At 40.4% G+C, this 25412-nt stretch overlaps 1 protein-coding gene across 2 annotated transcripts in view; it reads right to left on the bottom strand.

Moving 5' to 3' along the window:
- The window catches only part of rabgap1 (RAB GTPase activating protein 1), a 60897-nt gene extending 35979 nt beyond the window's left edge, over nucleotides 1–24918 (bottom strand). The window contains exons 1-14 of one of the 2 annotated variants that reach the window (XM_084034629.1): nucleotides 24778–24918; nucleotides 15745–15980; nucleotides 13851–13880; nucleotides 12348–12606; nucleotides 11707–11920; nucleotides 11404–11578; nucleotides 7988–8148; nucleotides 5872–5982; nucleotides 4950–5016; nucleotides 4760–4862; nucleotides 4137–4306; nucleotides 3817–3985; nucleotides 2523–2616; nucleotides 803–953 (exon numbers count right to left, since the gene is read on the bottom strand). In XM_084034629.1, the coding sequence (XP_083890755.1) occupies nucleotides 803–953; nucleotides 2523–2616; nucleotides 3817–3985; nucleotides 4137–4306; nucleotides 4760–4862; nucleotides 4950–5016; nucleotides 5872–5982; nucleotides 7988–8148; nucleotides 11404–11578; nucleotides 11707–11920; nucleotides 12348–12606; nucleotides 13851–13880; nucleotides 15745–15897 (1857 nt within the window). In that variant the 5' untranslated portion in view covers nucleotides 15898–15980; nucleotides 24778–24918. The remainder of the gene's footprint in view (nucleotides 1–802; nucleotides 954–2522; nucleotides 2617–3816; nucleotides 3986–4136; nucleotides 4307–4759; nucleotides 4863–4949; nucleotides 5017–5871; nucleotides 5983–7987; nucleotides 8149–11403; nucleotides 11579–11706; nucleotides 11921–12347; nucleotides 12607–13850; nucleotides 13881–15744; nucleotides 15981–24777) is intronic. The other variant, XM_084034630.1, reaches the window with a different exon arrangement.
- Between the last annotated feature and the right edge of the window lie 494 nt (nucleotides 24919–25412).

Below are 25412 nucleotides of genomic sequence, written 5' to 3'. Positions count from 1 at the left end.
CATAACATCAAGCGTAATCAGCTGGCCTGACCTACAGGGCAGCAGTGGTGAGCATCACAAGTTTGAAGCACATGAGACAAAGTTATGAAACATTGCCATCAGTGGCCCCTGAAGTTTGCTTCCAAACAACTGTTGCCTAGGACAATGACTCTAGCCGGCAGAAAAAAGAAAAAAACGATCAAGGAATTAAATATGATTGAATGAAAATGTGTTTCAGGTAAAGAGATCCAACTATAACCAAGTGTAACAAAAACTAGGCGAGCCTTGTTAGGTAGCAATCAACTCTTTCGTATTTTAGACAATAACAAATCTGCAGTGCAGGCTTTGAGGATGAAGTTATCAGTAACTATCCACTTGTGTTGTGTTTAAGCCAGCAAGAATATCACCAGTATGACATAGGCAATGACACCACAGACGAATTACAAATCATTAATCTATGAGATCTCACTTGGGGAGAATCTCAGAGTGTTTTAACTACAGAAATCCCGATTCTGAAAATGTTTGATAGAGGAAGGGTAGTGGTGTGTATGGAAGTACATGGGGCTGGTTTCCTGATAACGCTATCTCGTAACATTTTACTTAAGGTAGAGCTTGATGATATCTCAGTGATGGCTTCAGCATCGGCAGACATTTTTAAATTATCAGCGTAAAGTGCACAGCTTGCTGATACATCCTAAAATTAGAGGAGTTTGTGTACGAGCCATTTCGTTGAATTACATCTTATACCACCAACATTAGGGGATCATGGGATTTAAGACGTCATCGCCATACTAACGTAGGCTATACTTTTGGGCAGACTTACCTTTGTAATGAGGGTGCGGTACTCTTCTACCTGGTGGTCATTGTTATGGCAGCCTGCCAGGAGCTGCCACACCTCCCCACGGAGAGCCTCAGGTATGCCACTACGCACCAAAGCTGGCAGCTGCCTGGGACGCACTGATAAGTTCATGTGCCTGAGGAAGGAGAGGGGAGAGGGAGCCAACCATGAGTTTATCAAAGAAATACTCAAGTTGTTGCATCTGCAATCTTTCTGACAGACCTGTCTACAATATCTACTGCTTTCATTGGCTGTACGCTGTGTCTAAGAGGCCGCTCATCATCTCCGCAGATGATCTGCAGGGCCAAGATCAAGATGGTGAGGAGTTACATAACCTGATAACCTTTATGTGCTTTCAAATTATCTCACCTCCAACAAATTATACAACCAATCAACTAATCAAATGTCACTGTTTCAGAGTGGAAAATACACTTTTTCTCTGGCATTTGCACATTAGTATTGCTTTATTTTTTACCCATGCACTATTTTTAATAGCATGGGAAAACAGTTGACAATTGGAGACAATAAGCCAATACAGAACTACAGCAACAATACAGAGAAGCCAATTTTAATGCCTTCCTTCCTTCCTCAGCTTCAAATTTCAACGGCGCTGTTTTCAACACCGTACGCAGCATAAAAAACTCATGTATCTGCCAGCCCACTAGTGAGTGGCAGAGACAGAGTTAGAGTTAGAGAGAAAGACCAGGTGAACTTGGAGGCACAGCTGTATCTACCTAACAACCATCGCATGCCTGGAGTCAACAGAAAAACACTGAATCCATCACGATGCTCTTACTTTTCCCCCCTTTCGTAAATCAACCGTCTCTATTTTCCGAGTTTGTTTGGCTTATTTACTTCCCAGGGTCAGGTTATGCAATATGTGGCATTATCTTTTCAGACTAAAGGGGATAAAAGTCCAGTGCAAAAAAATACTGTCTACGTGTGTGCCCATGTGATGCCAGGCCTGGTCCTTAGGGGTGTACGATTGTAAAGGGCTTTCTGTTATTTCCCCCTTGCGCATCCCACAATGCCACAGCTCACAAACAAAATCACTCGCACAAAGCAAGTATTATGACAGGCTAGTCTTATGATTCCCACCGTTACTTTTCTTTACTTAAGCATTATTTTGTATGAGGAGCGAGACAAATACACCCAACACATTCAACTTTTGGTATTGTCAAAGACATTAGATACACCCAATTATAGTCAGTAATGAAGTGAAAAATTATTTATTATAATAAAAATGTTATTTTTTTGTGCAGTATGTATTGTATAAATGCAACTACATTATACTGTTTTCTTGAAAAACATGCATGAGAACATCGAGGGAGAAAAAGAGAGGCATGCTGTGCGGAGAGAGAGGGTGAGTGTGTGTGTGTGTGTGTGTGTGTGTGTGTGTGTGTGTGTGTGTGTGTGTGTGTGTGTGTGTGTGTGTACAGCTAATTAAAGTCCAAGCAGTTTCAATTCAGTTCATCACAAGCTTGTGATTAAAAACAAATGCACTAATGGAAGAGGGAAGCCATCTTAATAAGCAGCTTATCAAGAACTCCTGCTGCACTTTCTTTCACATAGAGTATATTCACTAAACCCCACACACAAAAATGAATTACTTGTGTGTGTGTGTGTGTGTGTGTGTGTGTGCGCACATTTCTTGTGCAACAGCAATTGAAAAGGAAGGCAGACGTTAACAGGGGAGCAGTCTTACCACTTGGATAACAAGTCCCCCCAGGTCTCCAGGATCTTCTCTGCACACTCCTTGGAAACGTCACCTGACCCGCTGAGTAACGGCTCATCATTATCTGGACACACAAGTGAACAAGTGCACAAGTGAGAGGCGTTCTTCTCCTCTTCCTTTTCACGTTTAGATTTGCCCTTTTAATGCTCCAAATGTTATACAATTGACTTAAACGCATGTGAAATGAAAATGATTAAATCATTTAAGATATAAATGTTTCATCATTCAAATTGTTGTTTTTTAGAGTCTGTCACAAGCATTCTGCTTAAGCCACTTTGTTTTAAGTTGTATAACGAATACTGTAAGTTGTGCAGTTTTCTACATCTGAGCTCTCTAAATAATTATTTGTGTATTTAGTAGATAACAGACAGGTCTAGGTGAAGAATCTTATGATTTAAACACATTATTTGGGCCATTATTTCAACGTTTCATGGCATCAGCTGAAAAACTATAATATCCCAGTGTAATGTGGTATAAACATTCAGGTGTGCTATCAACGGACATGCAGTCCGAAGAGTGAGATAAAACTGTAGCAAAGGCCCAACAGACCAAAGACGGATACAAAAAGTACCTCAATTATCCTCTCTCTTTGCTACCTCCTACTTCCACACACAATCACAACGGCACACACTTATACACAACACTGCTGGCCAAGTCCTCTGTGAGGACACAGTACAAGCAGTTCTGTTGCACAGTGTCTTATCTCCCACGGGATTCGACTCCTGTGGACCACAAGTCTATGTCTGGTACAACCCCACAGGGTAGCGGTTTCATTCGTATCAGTCATCGAGTCAGGTTATAAATGTAAATGGTGAGACCCAAATATTTGAGCTCATGCAGCAAAATTCAGCTATGCTTGTCAACCGTGTTAAATGTCTGGCAGCTGGGGAGTAATATTTCTATTATTGTGTTTCAGAGGTGCGTGCTTCTCAATGAGGTCAGTCCCGACCGAGGACACCACAATGGTTCGGCGTTCGAGAGGAAAACAGTCAAATTACCTCGTCACGTAAGTGCCTGCTTTGAGGCAGTTGACGTGTCATGTGACATGATCAATAACAACAAGTGGTTCAAAAAGTTAAAACCATTTTCATTTGGTTCTGCTAGTCAAGTCTTCTCCTGTGGTTCTATGCAAAGCATTTTTTCAATGTGGCTTATATAAAGAAATTTCATCTGTATCGTGTGCCTTTAATAAAATAAGAGGTGTCCCATAAGAGGTCCTATAAGAGGTGACTCAGCAAAAAGAAGTAAGACAGCGTCCAATCACCTTCCTCTTCATCATCCTCAGGTGGTGAAGGGACCGTGGTACCAGTCCCAGCGGACACGATGCCGGGACTAGCTGTGGTCTTCCGTTTCTCTCTCTCAGTCTCACTTTCCAAACTCACCACCTCAAAAAGGGTGTCAGAGGCAGGACTCTTACGTTCCTTACGCTCCATCTGAAGAGAGGTGACAAAACATCCGTCACATTTTACAAAATTACAAAATCACAGTGTATTACCAAACTGGTGTTGTTTTGCATCATTGCAAGCCATCTCGGGCAATTCACAGAGAGACCATTGTGGAAAATTGAGTCATGACTTGACATACCTGCCGTAGTTTAAGGTAGAAGGTCTCAGTGTAGTTACGCTTGCTGAAAGGCCAGAACAGCCTGTCATTTGGGGAGCAGACTCTGACCCTCGTCTCCAGCAGAAAACGGACCGGCTCCTCCACCTCTGTGATGACCAGATCCACTGCTGTCGTCATGTACATGAATTTATCTGGAAAAATGAGAAAATGTCTCAAATATTATCCCCCAGTGGGCGATTCCCTTCCATTTACAATCTATAAAAAAAACAACATATTTAAACCAAACCCTGCAACTGTGTGATTTATGAGAACACTGGAGTTTGACGTATTGTTTCCGAAGGTGAATTGGTGCTGTATGATATATGACATGTGGCACAAGGGTGGAACAAAGTCAGTGCCTGGCTCTTTCACCTATATTTATGTGTGATACTTGTGCAACATCTGATCTAATATTGTAGCTCTGCTTTAGATGCAGGGATGGCAACTGTTACAGTAAAGTTCATACGCCTATTTTATGCCTATTTAGTGTAGCTAATTGTACAATAACTCGCTATAGATATTAGTGTGAAAATAAATAAAAAATCAACCAATGAAATATGAACCAAGAAAGTCATAACTGCTGAAATCATTCAGTTTTATGTTACCTTTGGGCGTTTCCTCGTTCACAGGCTGGAACTGAGGCGTGTTGGGGTTCCAACTTCCTGTGATGATGTAAGACTTCCCGTCGGAACTCTTTCCCATTGATTCCTGAAGGGGCACAATTTAGAGGAAGTCAGAGAGCACACGCAAACGCACAATGACACACACACACACACATTGAAAACAGTAACCCACCAGATCTAGCAGGTGCATGTCGCTGTTCTTCACATTTTTCCCTGGGCTGAGCAGGAGACCGAAACACCTGGAGAGGACACGCACATTAAAAGGAAACAACACACATAAATGCGACAGACAGAGAAAAAGTGAAATGTAGAGGAAAAAGAGCGGGAACCAGAACTATAAATCTCCCTATAGAGTAAAACCAGTTGTCAAACCATCGCATGTTACCACAAATAGCTTCCTGGACTGATCCTCTAACACAGACCAGAACATGGAGGATATTTAACACAGCCCTTCAATCCTCACAGTCTTTGGGTTCGTCAAACAATAACAAACCACCGTGAAACTGGAAGTGCGCAAAAAAGGTGATGGAATGTTTACATTTGAACAGATTCATCAAACCATGGAAAATGAGGAGCCTCGGAGACAGACTCACATCTTTCACCATCTTAAAACTGTGCCGGAACACTTAAAACCTGACGCGGGCCGACACACGGATGTAACAGTGTTCACCGGTGTGTGTTTATCATTTATAGCTGGGCGATTCCTTTCTGATGAATGTTCAGACACGTCTCAACTGAAGCAAATGGAGGTCAGTCTGATGGATAAATGACAGATTATCTCCATAGGACAATTACAAAAAAAAAAAAGTTATTTTAAGTTTACGTGAATCTAGATTATTTCCGTGATGATAATTGAGATATATCTGTTGTCTTGGTTGTAGCATTTCAGAAAAAATGAAAGAGCTACATAGAAAAAGGTTTTCTTGTTTAAAAGAAGAAACTTTAAAAGAGCACTGAACTCAAGGACCTGCACGTGTTTTAATGTGCTTCTCATCTGCTTCAAAGTAGTCACATCTCCGACTGAATGAAGCTATTCAGAAGGTGACTTGTGTGAGTGCATGAGTGCATGTGGTTGTGTTTTTGGTTTATTTTACCTCTCAATAGCCAGTTCCTTATTGGAGGTCTGCTGGACATAAATAACTATTTTCTTGTCCATTCCTGCACGCAGCTTGAAGCTCTGCTTGTCCTTGTCTTTTGCTACAGCGCTGAATATGTGAAAACAAGAAATAATACCAACATTTTTAACAGATTGCACATAGAAAAAACAATGTGACCAAATCATACAGTAATACACTTGAAAGTGACATACAATAGTGGAGATTTTCATCAATTCAGACATTAATTTAGAGAATATTCCGATGTCATTAAAGATTATTTCAGGTATATTTGACCACAGGCTTACAGGTTGTTTATGTCTGGACTGGGAAGAAAAACATTTACAAGTTGAGACAAACTAACACACAACATTAAAGCATCTACCGGTATGCTGGACAACTCCACCAATGAAATGTATTACTAATCAATCAGTCTGACTAGAAAAAAAATGAAAGAACATGGCTCTTATTCAAAATTGTCCAATTTTTCATCATAAAAGCAAGCTTAAGAGCCATTTTCAAACAAGCTGCGGCCCTGGTTCCTTTCCTGCTCTGAAAGCAGAGCAGCTTTGAGGCAGGAACAGTAATCAACATTCTTCAAACCTTCGCAGAATTAAATTCCCGAGAAAAAAACTGAAGAAACCTTAAAAAGAAAAGATTCTTAAAAAAAAAAGGTCCATTAATCAAATTGAAATCTATTGCAAACATTTGGAGCCTGCCCTGATTTCTGGCAATTCAGTTGCAAAACGTGTCTCTTTTTGAGGACGAAGAAGTCAAAAGTCCAGCAACACTTGCAGAACAACGTAATTGTTTCGACCAACAGGTTTGTTATTGTTCTGAATACTGCAAGTGTCACTAGAGTTTTGACCTCTCCAGACGTTTTTTCTCCTCCATGAACCTTGGAAGTAGTTATAGTTGTGCCACAAATCTCCACTCTTTTTCTTTTTGAGTAGGAACTTTATGTAGCAGATACAGGCGAGCCAACTATATTATCAGTTTACACCCTGTTAAAGAAACCATGATTTAAACATATTGTACTTCTATTTTACTCTACCACATATAGTTTCTATAGAGCATTCATTTCTTATCTTATTTTTCATAAGAAGAAACTCTTTCACAAACAAACGTGATGTGCTTACATTTGAGAGTTGTTTGCTTGGACGTCAGCACACCAAAAATAATCAACACAGAGCTAATGAGGAGGAAATATGTGCTGGCTAAAAATAACCGAAGGCACAATTTTTGTTTTGTTTTGTTTTCCAAATAAGCTTAGTATCTAGGGCTCGTTGGGATGTGACTCAGTAGTATGGGAAAACACTTTTTTTTTTGTAAATGTCAGGGAAGATGAGCTGAATGGCACAAACACAGGAACTTTCTGTTGTGTTCTCTTATCAATATGTGAAAAAGAGTTTGATTTTAATCTATAAGAGTGGTCAACATATCAATCAACTTTGAGACAGGAACGTGATCACCTTTGTTTCCCCTTTAGTCATCTATTTTTATAATTTCACAGTTACTTCAATACATTTCATGATTAATTTACTGATGATCTTTTCTTTTTTATAAACCAATAAATGATTTCTCCCCTCGTGGGTAGTATTTGGCCCAGAAACGTTTGTGACTTCTGCAAGCGGATCACCCAAAAATGCGCCAACATTGAACACTTTATCCCCAAAGGTAGGGGGGCTACATGTTCCTGTGTTCATGTGCTGGTAATGGTTAGAAACTGTGGTCATTTGAGGGCTATTTTCATACAAAACTCTTCACATATTTTGTTAAAATTGTGGTATATTTTGTTAAAATTTTAATGCTAATGATGTTAACGTTTTCTAAACATTTATACATACATTACTGGTTAGGTCTGATAATTAAAGCTGGTTCAATACAGTTCTGATGGCAGAGACTGAACCAAATGCCAACATCTACAGTACATGATGTAAAAGCTGGCAAAAGCCCCAATTGACTCAACAGAAAGAAAGTTCCATTATGTTTTCTTCCTTCTGTGCAACTACAAACTTTTTCAAGACATGGAATTACACATTAAGTTTTTTACAATTTACACCACTTCGTAAGCATTGTAAATAATTGTTTCTGAAAATCTGACTGCATGTCTCACCTGAAGGTACCCTTGCCATCATCCTCCTTGATTTCCAGACTGACAGTGAAGGTAAACAAGTCGCTGTCAGGGGTGAGCGGAGCAGACTGCTGAGAAGACAGAACTGCCTTCTTAGCTGACCGCCGAAACGCTGTGGCAAAGCTGTACAGTATCCTACTCACCTGCAGGCGGAGAGTAGACACACACAAAACTAAGCCATTAGAATTGGGAATAATAATAATAATAATAATACAGATATACAATTTGAATAGGCATTCATGACCTTTAGTGACCTCTATCATTTACAGAGAATAGAAATCCCCACCGCCTCTGTTGTATTAAGTTAAAAACGCAGGCAACATTGAAAAGTTAGTTAGCTTATTCAAGCAGAAAGCACTAAATAGATAAACAGTATCACAAGGCTAAATATTGTAGTGAGTTTCATGGGCTTGGAAACCAGTTTCAGCAGCTTCTGTAGCTGAAATGTATTGCAGACCATAAAATTTAGTTTTTGACGACACGCACATCCCAAAAAATCATATAGTCATTAGTATTGATTAAAAACTGCACCAAACCTTTGCAGATCTGTAATACCATTTTGCAATATGATGCAGTAAAAGCTTACCTAATGAACCACTACTCGACTTACTTACTTACTGACAGCAGATCATCCAACCTATTACCCATTTTGAGTTTTAATCAACATTCGATTCACATTTGACGGTGTGGACATATTGTTACTATTAACATTAAGCAGAGGCAACTCAGTCCTACCAGAGACTGCAGGGTTCTGCTCAATCTCCAATCCCAAGAGTTTGGGGGGGGGGGGGTGTACTTTTCCGCTCACAAGACTTTAGATTCATGAGCTTTACATCAATAAAAAGTATTTTATTTAAATTCTTATATTTTTTACACAGACATGTGTGTGATAACAAACAGAGGGCCATAGTCCGGTGGTTTTGGATCATCTGTTATTCTTGTAAAAAGCAGAGCTTCAGGGTTGGTGACGGAGGGGTGTTGTGGGGGGAAACTGCTGCTATCATTAAATAACAACGCTCTTTTGCTTTCTGAGAGGCCAGAGCACAAAGCAGCTCCTAAACTCTCCTACAAAAAGCACTTGTTAAATTCTCAGTTCTGAAGGATGTTTGGGGGGGTGTTTACTGAGAAACAACTGGGACTAGATGCAAGAGATGGGGGGAAAAGTGGTGTGAGATGGGGGTCAGCCCCTGTACGGATGAAATTATGGCAAACAACACAAAAGGATTGTTAGTTTGGACTGTTCCAATCAAAGCTGGAGTCAAAACTGACCCGTTTCGACTGTCTACAAATTGATTTTTTATTCTTTGTGTGGAGTGTGAAGAGCTCTATTAGGACCTGGACAGTTGTACTGCAAAAACATCAATCTCAACCACTAATTTAGGCTCATATTGGGTGCCTCTCTGATAGCGACATTCTGTCACTCCATCTTTGTAATGTTGTTTTTTTCCCCAGGCAATCTGTAAATTACCCCAGACGGGAAAAAACAAAGAAGGTCAATACAATATTATCTGGAAACAACACTTGATTCCACAAAAGATGACAAACAAATGTATTTCAATCGGAAACAAGGACAGTTGTTTTATCCCACTCATGTTTTCTAGTAAAAAAAAGAAAAAGTTCTTTGTGTAAGAGTTTTGAGTTTTTGGAAATTGTTACGTGAAGCGAATTTGTTTATACTTTATATTTGTATGTGTCCTACTTCGTAGCATCACCCTTATGTGTGTCTGACATGAGACTATTTTATCTGATGTCATGGCAACAATCTGTATCCTTTCATAAGTGCCCTTTTTGTGTTCTTCCCTCAAATTTTGAACATGTGATTTATTTTTCGTTAGGAAACGCAAATCATTTGAGTGAAACAAATCTATTAAAGACTTACTGATTTGAACAGCACTGGATACACATCTCTGGACAGAGGCAGCGAGCTCCATGTCACCATCAACACCATATGATTGATTTAAAGCTAGTTATATAGAAACATTACTAAGAATTCTGGCACAAATAAGGCAGAGTAGCTCTTCTCAGAGTGATTATGTGATTGGACTCAGAAAATAATAGAGCTGAAGCAAATAAGGCCGTTTCCAATTGTCCAATTGTGATGGCCTGCTGCAAGGTTATATCAGTACAGATCGGTGATGAAATTAATGAATAATTAATTGTGGATTAATTATCTTAGAAGCTATTTAAAGTGGATTTGAGGCTGATGTGAGGCATATGACTAGAGTGTTTCTGAAGAAGTAAGCAACCAATATGCTGCCTCACTCAAGTCTAAGAGGCCCATTAAAAGCCGGAGTCCTTGTGGATGTTTTTTTTCTGTGGATTGGGAAGGAAGAGAAGGATGGTTGCAAGAGGAAGACTGTGGGGAAGAAGAGAGGGAAGCTGAATACAGAGATGGCCAGTTGCTGAGCAAAGAAGTGAATTACTACGGGGGGGTTATCTGAGTGAGATTTGTGTGTGCGTCTGTGTGCGTGTATGCATTGTATGCATTGTGTTTCAGTGTGAGCATGTGTGTTACGATGTGGGACTGATGAAGTAGTGTCTGTCTGGAGGCTCTTAGTGACATTGAAGGCGAACGCTTCCATGGGTGAGGAATCAGGTCACTGAACATTGAAGCACTACTTTAACCCAGTTTCACGACTCTATTCCCTATTCTCTTCTTTTATGTTTCTGCTAAACCTATGATATGTAAGCAATAGCACTTCCTCTCCCCTAGAATTTAGCTTGGGGGGCTGTGTGTGCTTTGCGTGTGGTGTACATGTGCATTGCGGCGCAGCCTGCAGTGTAGGATAAATTCCTGTATGGACCACTGACGAAGCTCCCAGACTGTTGCTGAACCCTGGGGAACGGTCCACGGGGAGATCAACACTTTAAGACAAGGTCGACCAGAATACTGCTGACAATACGAGTGTGTACACATGTTTATGTATGTGAGTCGAAGAGATAGACAACGGATGGAAGAAAAGGGAGAAGAGAGTGTCATGTGAAACGCAGAGCAGAATATTTATAAGAGGAGCTTTTGCTCCCCCTTTGGTTCACTATCTGAATTGCAGTAACATTGCGTGTCACTGTTTTTTTTTGGTCATGTGTAAATTCGTATTAAAAGGATAGCTTCACAATTCAAGGCTGGTTTTAAAGCATAGCCATTGCTGTAATCATTCCTCCTGTTCATACTGGCCTTAAACGATCCCTTACTATTGTGCTTCCAATAGAAGGACAAAACCCACAGTCCTTGTGTTGGCAAAAATGCATTCTAAAGTTTTTATTCAAAACACTGTCGATCTCCTTACTAACTTATATTTAAAAACTTTAAAAAAAAGTAGGAACCTATCCATTAAATGTTTCTTCTGTAAACATAGTTGCAGATGATTTCAACAACAATCATTTGATTGAATCCTCACCGCTTCTTGGATTTGGCAGCGAAACACATGGATCCTGAAGATCTCGGCATTATAGTGGCTCTCAGTGAAGGCAAAGCAATCGCTCTCTGGTGTACCATCATGGCCTCGCACACAGAACAGAATCTTGTAGATGGGGTAGTTGGCGATCTCCGTACTGGTGTTGGGGTCCAGCAATCTGTTGGAATATCATATCATTTGATATCTTGAATATTGCTGTTGCAGGATGAGATTGGATTTTTTATAAGTGCTTGAGTAGTGTGCACTTGTAAGTATGTTACAGTACACTGATGAACTTGAACCTACCTGACAGTGCCCTCGGACACGCCTGGCACAGACAGTGTGACATCCAAGGGGAGTTGGCACTGCCCTCTGAGGATGCTCATCATACGCAGGGCCTCCACCTCACTGCGGGGGGCATTGACCGAGGCACACCCCAGATATGTCAGCTGGCTGAACACAACACTGTCCTCGTCTGGGATGGGACTGCAGGGACTGCCATCTGATGAGGATTCATCTGCTGCAATGAGGCAATGCATTGGGAGAGAGGTGGCAAGACGAGTAGAAGAAAGGAAAAGCAAAGGATTTAACCATTTTGTAACTCTCATCATGATTTTATGGATGTACATCAACATTATTGTCCTCATCTGAGATAAGTAAATTGCCTTCTGCAAAGTATAAATGAGGGGAAGTAGACATGGAATAAAAGGAGGGGAGATAGGTGGGTATGTGAGAAGATCAGTTTGATCAGTCATCTAAATCCATGCAACAGAAGCATAGAAGGGAACAATTACATTAAATTAAAATGGCAAAGGAGTCTTCTGATAGAAACATTTAATAAAAGAGGTAATGATGGACCTAGGAAGACCATAGTGACCATAGAAGTCATAGTGTAGGTTTTGGCAGTTGTAGAAAAGCAAAAACAGAAAGGTCCCATGGTGGCTCACCTCGGTAAGACCTCTCATTCAGCTCACTCTCCTGAGCCGTCTGAACAGGAAGCACCATCTCCAACTTGGGTGGTGGTGCGCTCAGAGGGTCAGAGCCCGGAGGTACAGATGACGCCGTAGTGGGAGGAGGGGTGTGGTCACCCCCGCCAAGGCTTTCCATTCCTGTTTCTGATCTGAGTCCAGTGTCAGCTACCGATGGGTCCATGAGGACATCCTCTAGCTCCCTCTGAAGCTGCTGCTCACTTCCATTCCCCACAATCTGACACACACACACACACACACACACACACACACACACACACACACACACACACACACACACACACACACACACACACACACACACACACACACACACACACACACATAAACAGACATGAACACAAACACACCAAGGAGCAAGGACAAAAGGAAGCATAGAGGGAAACGCATTTAGTATGAAGAAAAACAATAAAACACAAGAACAAATATGGTTACAAAACAAAAGCATTGAAGCGATCACCATAAAATATTGATTTTAATCTTTCAACTTTAATCAACCGCATTACAATTCTATTTTACAAGCTGTAGAAATGTGAAGCTCCGCCTTCAACAGTGATTTTGTGATTATTTTGGAAGTGATCGTAGTGTGTGTAAGCAGGAAAGACACCTGGTTTTATGTATTACATTTCATCAAATATTAGTGATTAGTAGGCATGTGAGTTTGAGTTGTGAAATACCTGTATCAAGAGGTTACATGAGCCGCGCCAAAACTAAATTGTGTGAGCTGATTCCAATGCTAACAAACAACAATCGGAGAGCAACACCATGAGGTGCCACAAAACAAGGCAAGGCCTCAGTTTCCCAGCGTGCTGTGGCAGCAGCCTGATGTTAGGTAACAAACGGAGAGCAGCAGACCTAAGCTGCAGAGGGCGCTAATGAGCAATAAGGGATGGGAACAAACAATTAAGAATAGAGCCTCAGATTTTTCAGCCTATGCGGTATACAATATGTGATTATTGTATGGTTGATTGGCTACATTTTCCAAGTCAGCTTCCCATGTATAGACAGCCATAAATAACATCTGTGCCTTGTGGGTGTATGGTAATATGTTCCATGCCGTTGGATTCCACGGCTACAGTGTCTATGTTAATAGTCCTAGTGCCATTAACGTGGGAAAAAAGCATTTTTATTTGAAGACGGATGTAAAGCTAGCATTTCTAAATATATGTTCACACATCTGACAGAACCGCGTCACAATGCACCGGTGTTGAGCACAAGTAGTGCTAAAACCCTGTGCAATTGTCACATACAACTACAGTCCTATATGAGAGTCACTACCATCGCCAACAGTTTTAAAAGAGGCTGGCTAGGTCCATCACTGAACAGCGGGCAAAAATACAGAGAGCACAAATAATCACAGACAGAATCACAACAGAGTCACGTCACAGAAAGAGAGGAAAGGAGATACAAGCAAGAACGAGATACAGAGTGAAGAGAAAGCTAGCGAGAGAAGAGACTGACCTTAAAGCTGACCCCTTCCTCAGAAATCACCTGCATAACAAACAACAAGTTTAGACACACTGACTCCTCTCTGACTGGATGGACTGACTGGGAGGGAAATGTGCACAAGAGTGTGTTGGCGAGAACCAATACATGATATCTGGATGACCGAGTGTCGGTGAATGGAGTGATTTCACCACTGCGTATTGAGAAGAGTGGATGTGTGCAGAGACTCCTTTAAGCCACCATTAAGCTGCGCAAAACTGGTACCTCAACTTTGTTTCCATTAAAGTAAGTGTGATATGCAAAACAAAGGAGACCGTCACATTCACTCATTTGAAAGCACAACAAATGACGGGGGGAAGAAAGCGGACCTCTTCCTGTTACAGGAATTAGGAACTGCTGTTACAGCCATGTTCTGCTGGCGCCATCTTCTGGTAGCTTTATAACATTGAGTCGACAATTCCTTCCTTTACAAAGAAACACAGTTCCAGTGAAGTTCAGTACAGATGGAGAGAAGAGAAGAGGAGGAGAGGAGAGTAGAGGAGAGGAGAGGAGTAACTTAAACCTTTATTGGCACACACAGGATGCATTTCTTTCCTCAGAAAGTCTTTATTGTCTTTGTGGAGACCCACCTTGGCCACACAACACCATTATTTTCCCTGACAATGAGTTGAAACCACTCGCAGCTGCATCGCCACAATGTTTGCCAACTAATATCAGATGAGACCATACTGTGTGTCAGACATACTGTGGTCTGATAGCACATGCTGCATCCTAAAAAACAAATCCGCTGATAAACAGATGGGAGAGGTTCTCCAAATATGTCCAACTTGGCTGACACTAAATCATTAACTGGTCAAATAAAAATGTTTTCTTCAGCGGATTGATTTACAAAGATGACTGTTCTATTTTCCACTACCTAATACTATCTACATAATACAGACAATTTACAGTGGAAGAAATTGGGACGGACAAATATATTTCTTCACAGGATTGAGAGATAAGAACAAGTTCCTCACTATGATCAAATCTTAATCCCAGGTGATGTACAAAGATTTAAAGGCGTCACACACAAACACAGATCTAAGACCAACTATGAGAATGAAGTAGTGAGAATGTGGAAAAAGCAAAACAAGAAAATGGTTAGCCTTATGGTTAGAGTGTGAGACCGTTTAAAAAGATGGTAGAGAGGTGTGATGAACACAACTTGTTCACAATGGAGTATGTTTGGACTGTGACCCCTGACCTGCAATTTTAACAAGTTACACTGATGACTTGTAGGTAAAGATGAAATGAAAATCAAGTTTTGGTAAATCACACTGTGGGTCCTGAGATAGAATCCTCAATCTGTGTTAAATGTACCTAAAGTTATGGAGAAAAACAACAAAATAATACCACAATATTGTATATTTGTTTGAAATCTCAATAATTTAGTAAATAATCGCTCAAGTCAAGTTTATAAATATACAAAATATCCTTTCTCCTTGATTAGAATTGATCCAATCCATTTATTTTAAGAGTTAATGGAAGGAGCCTGCACTACATAGTCTAGAACCTTGTTCCATGCTTTTACAGTACAAATGTTACATTTTTAAGACTATTACAAAATAATTGTACCGATATGACAACATTCAGCCTGCAACACAGTCTGGCCTGTTATCCTACTCATACCTTAAAAATAACTATTGCTTTACACTGGCTGTAACCTCTATTTTGTAATCAGGACCAAGAAATGAGCACACTGATGATATTTAAAGTAAGAATTGGCTTTGCAAATTATTTATGCCCTTGAGGTTGTTATCACACTAAATGTCAACAGGCTTTTGTACACTGTATCTTAACTCTGACCAGCACAGATTTGAAGTCTCCCCTCTCTCCTCTGTACTTCATACCTACACCCAACCGTCCTTACCTTCAGTCCTGTCTTTTCGTCATCACTACCATTATTAGTGGAGGAGGGTGTCTCATCCCCCAGCCGGGACACAAGGACAAAGTCCTCACTGTTGAGGGTGGACACTGAGTCCGAGGACACGCTAATCTTCCCCACCGAGCCCTTGTCATCCATGGCTGCCGCTGTTAAACTCAGCCACGCTGCTCATGAATGGAAGACGGGAGGAGAAAGTGGTGGGAGATGATGAGCAAAATCACCTAGAAATAGAAAAAAAAAAAAAATGAAGAAAACAAGCAGAAAACAGTCATGATGTGATGAAATCCATGAAAGGCATCTTTTAAGGCAACTGGACACTTGGATACTTAGAAACTAATAATAATAATAATTCACTTTATTAGGTCTTTTAAACACCTTTAGGAAACTTTGAGGAAGCTTTAGAAAACCCAGAGAGGGTGGAAATAAAAGGTTACGCAAAATAAGCTTAGTTTAAGTGAAAGTGAACATGAAGAAGAAGATATGGGAGAGATCAGCGGTCAAAAGGATCTGTGGGCTATCTGATGGATATTTGTCTATCTCTGCAGAATAAAGGAGAGATTTGCAAAATAACTTGATGCAATGCAAAGTCAGGGTGAGGTGTCATTTTGAAAAAGAAACATGCATACATGAAAGTGAGGAAATAGGGAACACGCCAACTTGCAACAAGCGATCATCTATTCCATGTCAGTATTGCCCCTCATACAGATGTGTTGGCCCCCATCGCCACAGTAGAGTACAGCAGAAATGCATCACTTAAACACACCAAAAAACAAAATGATGCACCATATGTGCTAATTGCATTGTGTGCACTCCTGCCCCCACAACCACAAATAACCTACATCCTGTGGGAAACACTGCACATCATCATCAGCTCATCCCTAGCTCTGCCTTTGACTCCAGCTCCCTCCAGCAATCCATCAATGACATTTTAACATAGCATCCTATTTTGGCACAAGATAAATCCATACAATCCCATCAAATATGACATTGTGCAACAAAGACTGCACACATTCTGAAAAATTATATCTTTGTCTGTGAGGTCAGTTGATGATAGGAGAAATGACAAGAAAAGGGAAGTCAGTTTTGGAACAGTTATGAAAGGAAAAGTCCATTACAGTAGGGAGGGACATGAGGTAACTTTTTAAAAAAAGAGGTGCTATTGTGTGTAATACAGGAAGAAAGGTGCAACAGAAGGCTCTGGCAGAGGTTTGGCAAGAAACTATAACAGGCTATTTCTGGCCATTGCCCCTCTCCACTCCTCCTTTTCATTCTCTCCCTTTCTCTCTTTTTCTTCTTCATCCCCTCCTTATCTATCCCCTGTGATCTTCTACTTCCTCAGCCCTTATTGCTGTTAAATACGGGCAACCTCTACATTTTTCTAAAAGGTTTCACTCGTTGTTTCTCCCATTCCTGCTCTCCTTCCAAACCCCCACCTTTCCTATTCAAAGCAGGTCCAACTGTGGAAAAGTGATAGGGAAAAGGTCTACAGCGGAAAGGTCAAAGCAGTTAATAATGTGCATTAGATAACATTGTTATACTGACCCAAAATATCCCTCAATAGAAGTTGCATTTGCTCTGTGGCCAGTAGGTTTATTATCAGCCGTATAACTTGAAGATCTAACACTTGGGGTTTGGTTCAGTTGGCCAGGACTTGTTATGATATGATATATTGTTGCCTTTCAGTTGTTGCTGTCTATTTTATGCTCATGCTGACATATTACAAATGACCCAAGAGGAGTAATAGAGAAGTCATATGGAGCTAACTCATTACTAACTGACATCTAACTGCATTTTTGGCTCTACGTAGAGCCAGAAGGGAAAAATAAAAGACCAGTAAGTGACAGCAACTTATGCTTATTTTTCTTCTCTGATATTACAAGGATCATGGATAAATAACTGATTATGAGCATCCTTTCAACAGTTGACAGAAGATGTTTCACTCCATTTTTAATGCAGAACAGCTACAGTACACAGACACAAGCCCAACACACCTCTTCCTCCTTATCTATCCTGACGTCATAGGAAAATCCCAGGGCGTGCATACACTAGTGTTAGCGTGGTTACAAATGATCTTGCATGAAGAACACATAGCCTACAGGACACGTGATCACTGTTAATTGTAATAACTTTCATCATGTCCTTTAATGCTGCAGAACAGAACATGTTACTATATGACTTCAATTAAAGCCCTTTAAATCCCTGATCAAACCTCTTCTCAGGACTACATGGTACGGACTGTGATTGATTGACAGAGCATCCTAGGGGTCACCCTATCACCTGCTTGGATGTTGAGTCCAGCTTCTGTCGCACATTTCCTCATACATAGAAAATACAAGTTGCAGATTACAGCCTATAAATAATCTTAAACCGACATAAAAGAAAAAGGGCATTTGACTCGGTAGCAATTGAAGAGGGAAATTTGCATCTCTCCTCATCCTCCTTTTGATCTTCTCAGGTGTTTAACCTTGAAGAGGCATAGCAGGTGTTTACTCTACTTTTGGCTGAAAGGCATGCCGCTTTCCATTTTTAGCACACTTGTACTCTAGTCTACATGTTTTTGGTCTTTTGTTTGTCAATTCTTACCAAACTAAATACTAAATCTCGATCAGTTATTTTCAAACTGCAGTTTCTACTTTGATAGATATACAAAAATATAAATTAGAGAACTTAAAATAAATCATACACTTCGAAAAATGTACCACCTAGGCCTTTCTTCAGTCCTTTACTTTAATAAAACATCTGAGCAGTGTCCAATAAAGCCACCCGACAGCATATTATCTCCATGCTTAGTCCTCATACAGCAATAACCATTCTGCCCTATGAGCCAAGACAAACACTTCCCGCAAAACACTGCTTTATTAGAAAAGAAAAGAGACGGAGGCCAATCCCATTTTCTGGCCGCTAAAAACTTGTTCTTATGCCGAGAGTTCACAACTTGCAGTGCTGTTATCTGAGAAACCTGGCAATTAGCTTCTCTAATTCATTCACATTTTAACACTGAAAACTCAAACTATGCAGTCGAGACTCAACACACACATGTATACACAAACAGAGAACAGTTTCATGCTGGCTCACACATACACGTGCACAAGCAGCTGTATTATGAACATAAATAAATCAAGCCCTCACCCGCAGACACATATGTGCATGCATGCACAAACCTCATACCCTGCTATGCCTTCCGACTAGCTGGTGGCTCAGACAGCCTTATAATGGTTGCCTTGTCACCCTCCCGAGCCTCAGCAACAGCCCTGTGCCTGCTCCTGCCAAGCCACACTGTTCGTTATCAATGTTTTCAGTGTCTTGGTGCATTTCCAGCAAGACACACAATCCACTGCCTATCTATGCTGTTACAGATTTAGCAACAGCATTTCCGATCTGAATCTAAATGCTTAAAAGGGTTCCTAAACGTCTTAAACTGGAGGTCGTTTCAAGGCTTCGAGAGAATTCCACAAAGTCACACTTTTTTTATTTAATTTCTGCACATCACATTTGCTGCACTGTGCCTGACTACACTAAAGAAGACCAGAGCAGCGGATCGTTTCGTCACGTCGTTATTTCTCCAGCCACACCCATTCCCTTCCTGCTCTTGTGTCCGTTTCATTCTCCCTTTTAAATACTGAAATCTTGCTTTGCAAATATAACTTTTTCCCTCTTTTCTTTTACTATTCTTGTACTCACATACCATGTTAGAAGACTCAAAAGGTGAGAGAGGCTGGAAGCTGTTTCCTCTGTAACACTGTTGTGTGTATCACCATGACAACAAGACCCTCGTCATCTACAGTGGTTCGTGTGGTGAAAACCACTTTGGCAAAGATGGCGATACTCATATGTCCTGTTACTGAGACAGAAACAGCTCTGAAAGTTAATTCTGGTTCTTTCGGACTGATACTTTAGGTCTATTACTTCCTCAATAAAATACTATAACTCTATATCACTATGCTCTTTCCTGTATTGTATACAATATTTTGTAGCAATAAATACAGCGACAAAAGGGTGACGTGCACATTTTAGAGTTATTGTAAGACATTCATTACACTATGTACATCAGCCAATTTTCAAATGTAATACTGCAGCTTAAGATTATTGGATAAGTAATCCATCTACCAATTTTTCTATAGTCATCAGGAAAGTGAACTGTAAAATACTTCAATTTAAATATTTAAAGGACAGAAGGGAAAAGTATTTTACGATGTAATAAAATGTACTATATACTCAAAAGAATCAAAAGATATTCATTTCACAACAATGTTTGCTTGATTGATGAACTAAATTATTAATTTATCATTGACTAAGCGATCAGTGGACATCAGCTGTATTTCAGAGGCTCATATGCGCATGCAATCAAATTAGCTGTTTGTGTGTTAAACATTGTGATCCTGACCACATGATAGTCGTTGTTCTGGGGGAAAGGTTTTAAAATGAGCATTAATCACAGATTGTTTAAGTAAGCACATATTTAGTGAGATGCAAGTATGCACCAAACTGCATTTTTCAGGATTGCATACTAACTTTTCAGGTGCGTTACAGCTGATTTTTACCAACTCAGCTGACAGCAGTTAGGTTGATGATGATGTCGTGGTGGACGTGACCTGCAGTGGATCGTAGGTAGTTTAAATTTTGGACCAAGTGACTGACGAGAGTGACCTCTCTTAGCAGTTTGTTGAGGTTAAACACGCGTGCAAAGAATCTGAAGCTGTAACGAGCATATTTTATGTCAATCCATGTGCATAAATGTGCGTGCTGGAATCCTATGCCTGTCTTTTCCTTTTTTTTCCCCCCACCCCTCCCTCCTCTCCGGCTGAACGGGCTGTTCTGGGCTGCCAGCTGGGCCCTGCGTGCACCTCACAAGGGAGAGGAAGACACAGCCAGAGAGCATTCAAGCTTGCGACACAGTCCCCTTTCGACTCGCCCCACAGTAGTGATTTCAGCCAGGCAGAGATAGAAGGGAGAAAGGGAGAGCCAGAGAGGAAAAGGAGACGGATTGAGAGAAAAGGCTGAGGGAACAAAAGGTGAGTCACCACAAGGTAGGGCACAAAAGAGAGGAGAAAGAAAAAAGGGACTAGAGGAGGAACTCTAAAACAGTTATGGATTGTACAAATCAAGGAAATACATGCTGTCCCTAGTTTGCATCTTATTTGGACACAGTGTGAGCATCTAATAATGATCTCAATTCAGATCCATTGCAGAAAACACAGACTCACAGTTATCCCGGAATGAAAACCTTTGCATGTCTCACGCCCGTGAACTGTACACCCAACGACAAAACAATCTCACATGAGTAAGAAAAAACAAACAACTCAATTACTCGGTGCAGGTCTGCCTTTAACTTTGGAATTGGAGCAGTGACTACAAACCCGCAATGCCAGGCTGGTTACAGAGCCGTGGTGTTTCTCTGCTGATGTATAAACAGATATATGGCTGAAGGGGAACTTAATGGAGTATGCTCCAACAACAAGCTGTTGTTAAGGGTGTTGGGTTTTTAGAAATTAAAACTGAAAGCAGCAAGTGTCAATGACACAGGTTCATATGTGGTTAAAAGGAAGTGTGGGTTTAATATACTGTATATATAACAGCATTATATTACTGTCCAACAACAGTGGGGTCATGATTGCCGATTTTCTCATCAACAAATTTCTCAATTTAAAATATGATTCTATACCATGAACAACTTTGTGCTTTTACTCCATATTGCATTATACTTTTACAAGTCAGGCGACAGGCTGTGGTCAAGAGAAGGCGCATGGATGCCGTGTGATCATGAAAGGAACTGAAAACACTCGAGGGCGTTACATGTGTATACACACATGTAGTCACAAATAAACTGTGTGCAACTAGTGTGGGTCAGAAGGAAGTATCTGAGGACAGAAAAAACAGATCATTTAAATTACAAAATAAAAAAAAATGCTAGCTAAGATCATCTTCCTTGCCTACTAATTAAAACATGAAAATGGTAACATAATTAATAAGCAATCAGTGATACATAAGACTGATTAAAGTTATTTCCCTAATGTGGTGATGACTGGGGGCCTGAATAATTTGAAGGGAATGTTTTCATTTAAAATACAGGCTTTATGTGTCTCAGGGTAAGCCATTAATTATCATTAAAGCAAACATTGACTTTTGTGATCTGAGTTATTAGCCATTTGTTTTTAATAGACAAGGCACAGTACTACACACAGACAGAGATGTTTCAGATGCAAGAAGTTTGCTGAAGGAAGGTAAGTCACTGGTTGAACTACTCATTATTTACGCTTTACTCAATCGAGGCTAATTAATAAATAATAAAGCATCTCCAAGCTCCACAGAAAGTTGTGGAAAGACTGTCCCAGTGATGGTTTTGCCTAGTGGCACCAGAAATATTCTGTCCAACACTGTTATGTGTGGAGTCAACCTTAGAAATACACCTGTACCTTTCAACTCCTCCTTCAGCCATGAAATACATTTTCCTTTTTTCAATCACACGGTTTCTTTTCATCTTGTCCACAGCAATTGCTAGGAAACACAAATCCACTACAGTTGAAGCCAGCGCCCCCCATTCAGTATAAACCAGTTCCCCAAATGACAGGTGCATCTGAGGGGCGTTGTTGGGACTTCGGAGAATTCAGGGCTCGGTACAAACTCAATTACAGATAAAGATATAACAGGAAGGATAAAAGGGGACACACTAAGCCTGAGTCTTTTTGCGACTCTGGTCAAGTTCATACTACATGACTTTCAAAGTTGTCAGACAACTGTACTGTTCACACAACAAAACTCACTGTCTTGTAATCAGGAGTGTGACAATCGTTATAGTTATAGTATAGACTTTTTAAAAACTATGTGTGACATCATAGAGTCTTGGTCCATATTTTATGTTTCCACCACAAGTATTTACTTTGCTCCATAGCACAATTACAGGCAACTGGTTTTCCCTCAACCTGTTTCTTGCACTCTTGTTGCCTGAAGCTCCCTGACAGGTCCAGATATTTAGCATGCTAGATATCTGGAATGCATCTGTGTGGCATCAGCGAGCATCTCGGTTTGCATCTGCTACAAGAGTTCACACATAGGCCTAGTGCTGCTCCATATTTTTTTTTTAAGCACTGACCATTTCCATTCTCAGGTATAAATGATGATTGTTTTCAAAAAAGAAATATTTGCATGCACAGAAATCTGGTTTATGTGCTTTGTTGCATGTGTCACCTGCATTACTGTACATTATATGGCCCAAGATCCCATGCATGTTGACAACGCTGAGAAGTATTTGAATTCACAAAAAGAAAAGAGCTACTGGTATAAACAATACTAGTCTTGACAAACAATAGTCTCAGACTCGGGCATTAATTGCATCTCACCAACAGCAATAAGTGAGAGAAATATGGAAAACAACTCAGTAAGAATAAACTAGACATGGGACAATTTGTAAATTTCATATCACTGGTCAAAATAATTATTATCCCAATAATAATCAAAATATATTTTAAACTCTTAAAAAGGCACCAAAACATACTGGAATCACTTTACATTTTGTTCAGAAACAAATCACACCAATCAATTGTCGTGAATGCTTTTTATCCCGATGCACAATAAAAAATCCTATATTGTCACATACAAACTGATTTCTTGAGCAACAGAGCTGTGCAGTGTTAACCCTAAAACAGAGAATTGAGTTGGCTTCTTCTTTTTTTTAGGAAGGATGCTGTACGGCACACCGTTTTTGATATGTTGAAATCAGGGTGAGAGGAGTGGATTGAAAAATATATCCTTGAATATTCTTCTAAGACACATTAATAACCTGTTATTCACCAATACTGTTAAATGTATATATTTTTGTTATTGTAATGATTGTTTCTGGGCCTAACTAGAGGGACTGGTTAAACATGTCAATGGGATTACGCAAAAAAAAAAAAAAAAATGCTCTCAGGCACACCACCTGCAGACTTCTCAAAACAATTCCTGCTGGTCCCTCCCATATCATGTGACAATAACAGAACTTCAACTAACAAGAACTAGCGTGCTCATTCCGTCTGAATACTTGACTTAAGAAAGCCATAAGTTAAATTCTGGGCTGTACCAATAGGTAACCATTTAGTATACAGTTTTAAACAAAGATTCACTATCAAAACCTTTACATCTAACCCCCATCTTGTGTTGTCATGACAATCTACAAAAAAATCTCAAAGTTCTTATGATGGGATTTCTGTTACATACAACACAGGCTGGTTTATGTGATGACCAATGCATTATGAAGTTTCACTGATTAAGTAAATGTTCCACAGAAAACACCTGCCTATATGCACACACTGCGTGTTTAAGACAAAAACATAGCACACCCAGTTCAAGTCGAAGCTGAAATATCAACAATGACACATAAATCAAGTGTACAAATATAGAGAAATATGTGTTGCTTTACAATTAACAGAAGTCACTGGTACCCCAGCAGTTATTCGCCGTTTATCAGACAGATGTACCGGTTTAATTGGCTTTCTAAACCACTTAATCTGGATACAAGCAAACCTGCTGCATGTCAATGCACCCCGTTAAGCCTCGATGCATTTCAAACCCTCCATCTCTCTAATAGATAACTTAATGAACAGCTAACATCACGTTTTTTTGCTCAATACCGTTGAACAAGCCTAATGTTGCGAGCGCTCGTGTTAACTTATTGCCCCGGTTAGCTCTCACAAACCTGCCTTACGTTAGCAACGAAAGCTACTCAGCACCCATCGATTCAACGTCCCGACGAAATGGCTTAACCGCACAGAGACCAATTAGGGAAACTGTTCCGTCAACGCCAAGCGAACTGCTCTGCGAAGGTGTTCGCAGTAATTCGGTTGAATTAGCCGCTGACTGGCCCTCGCTGAAGCCTTGAAACAGGCCATTACTGTGTGTAGCATGGCTAGCTAACGGCTGCTAGCCATGCTACCCTTGCACTTACAACCAACAAACAGGTTCATTGTTTTTTAACAACCGGAAGACATCGTCGTGTTTGACGTTGACAGGTGCAAGAGCGTGTGCAAATGCATTTACGCTTACCTTTATCCCCACGGTTGTATTTATTCCAACGGCGGTTGGCACAACATTGCACTTTCCTAGTAACATCAGCAGCCAACTGCATCCAGCCGAGCTGTAAACACTAGTCCAAACCAACCCGCTGACACCCGCACTGCGCATGCGCCTGTCAGAGCCCCTCTCGCCAGGGATGAGGGGGGCTGCGCATGCGCCTGTCAGAGCCTCTCTCTCGCCTTGGCAGGGGGAGCGTCGGCGTTACCTAATAATGACATGATGCTCAGCTCTACGTGGGTCTTTAGGGGCAAGTCAAGTCTCAAATCAAGTCCAAGTGAAGTCTCCAATTGTAAGGGGTAGATTAAGTCAAGTCAGTCAATTTTTGTGACATGTCTCAATGAAGATGAATTGATTTAAAATGTTAGACTTCGAGAAAGAAAATGTAAACTGGGATTTGACTGTTTTCCCCTTTCATTTGTGATTTTTTTAGTTTGACCAATGAGATCAAAACTTAACTTTAAACAGTTCTACCTGCTACAATAAAAAAAAAAACGTCTCAGGTCCACCAAAGTGCCACGAATGCCTACCTTAGTGATTCATTCATTACTAAGATCATATTATTATAACAATTTCATGTCCCATTCTATGTCTTGAAATGTTCTCCT

Source organism: Eutrigla gurnardus (assembly GCF_963514095.1).
Source record: "Eutrigla gurnardus genome assembly, chromosome: 19".
Taxonomy (NCBI): domain Eukaryota; kingdom Metazoa; phylum Chordata; class Actinopteri; order Perciformes; family Triglidae; genus Eutrigla; species Eutrigla gurnardus.
The sequence above is the reverse complement of the archived record's forward strand: the minus strand, read 5'-3'. Positions and strand labels throughout refer to the sequence as shown.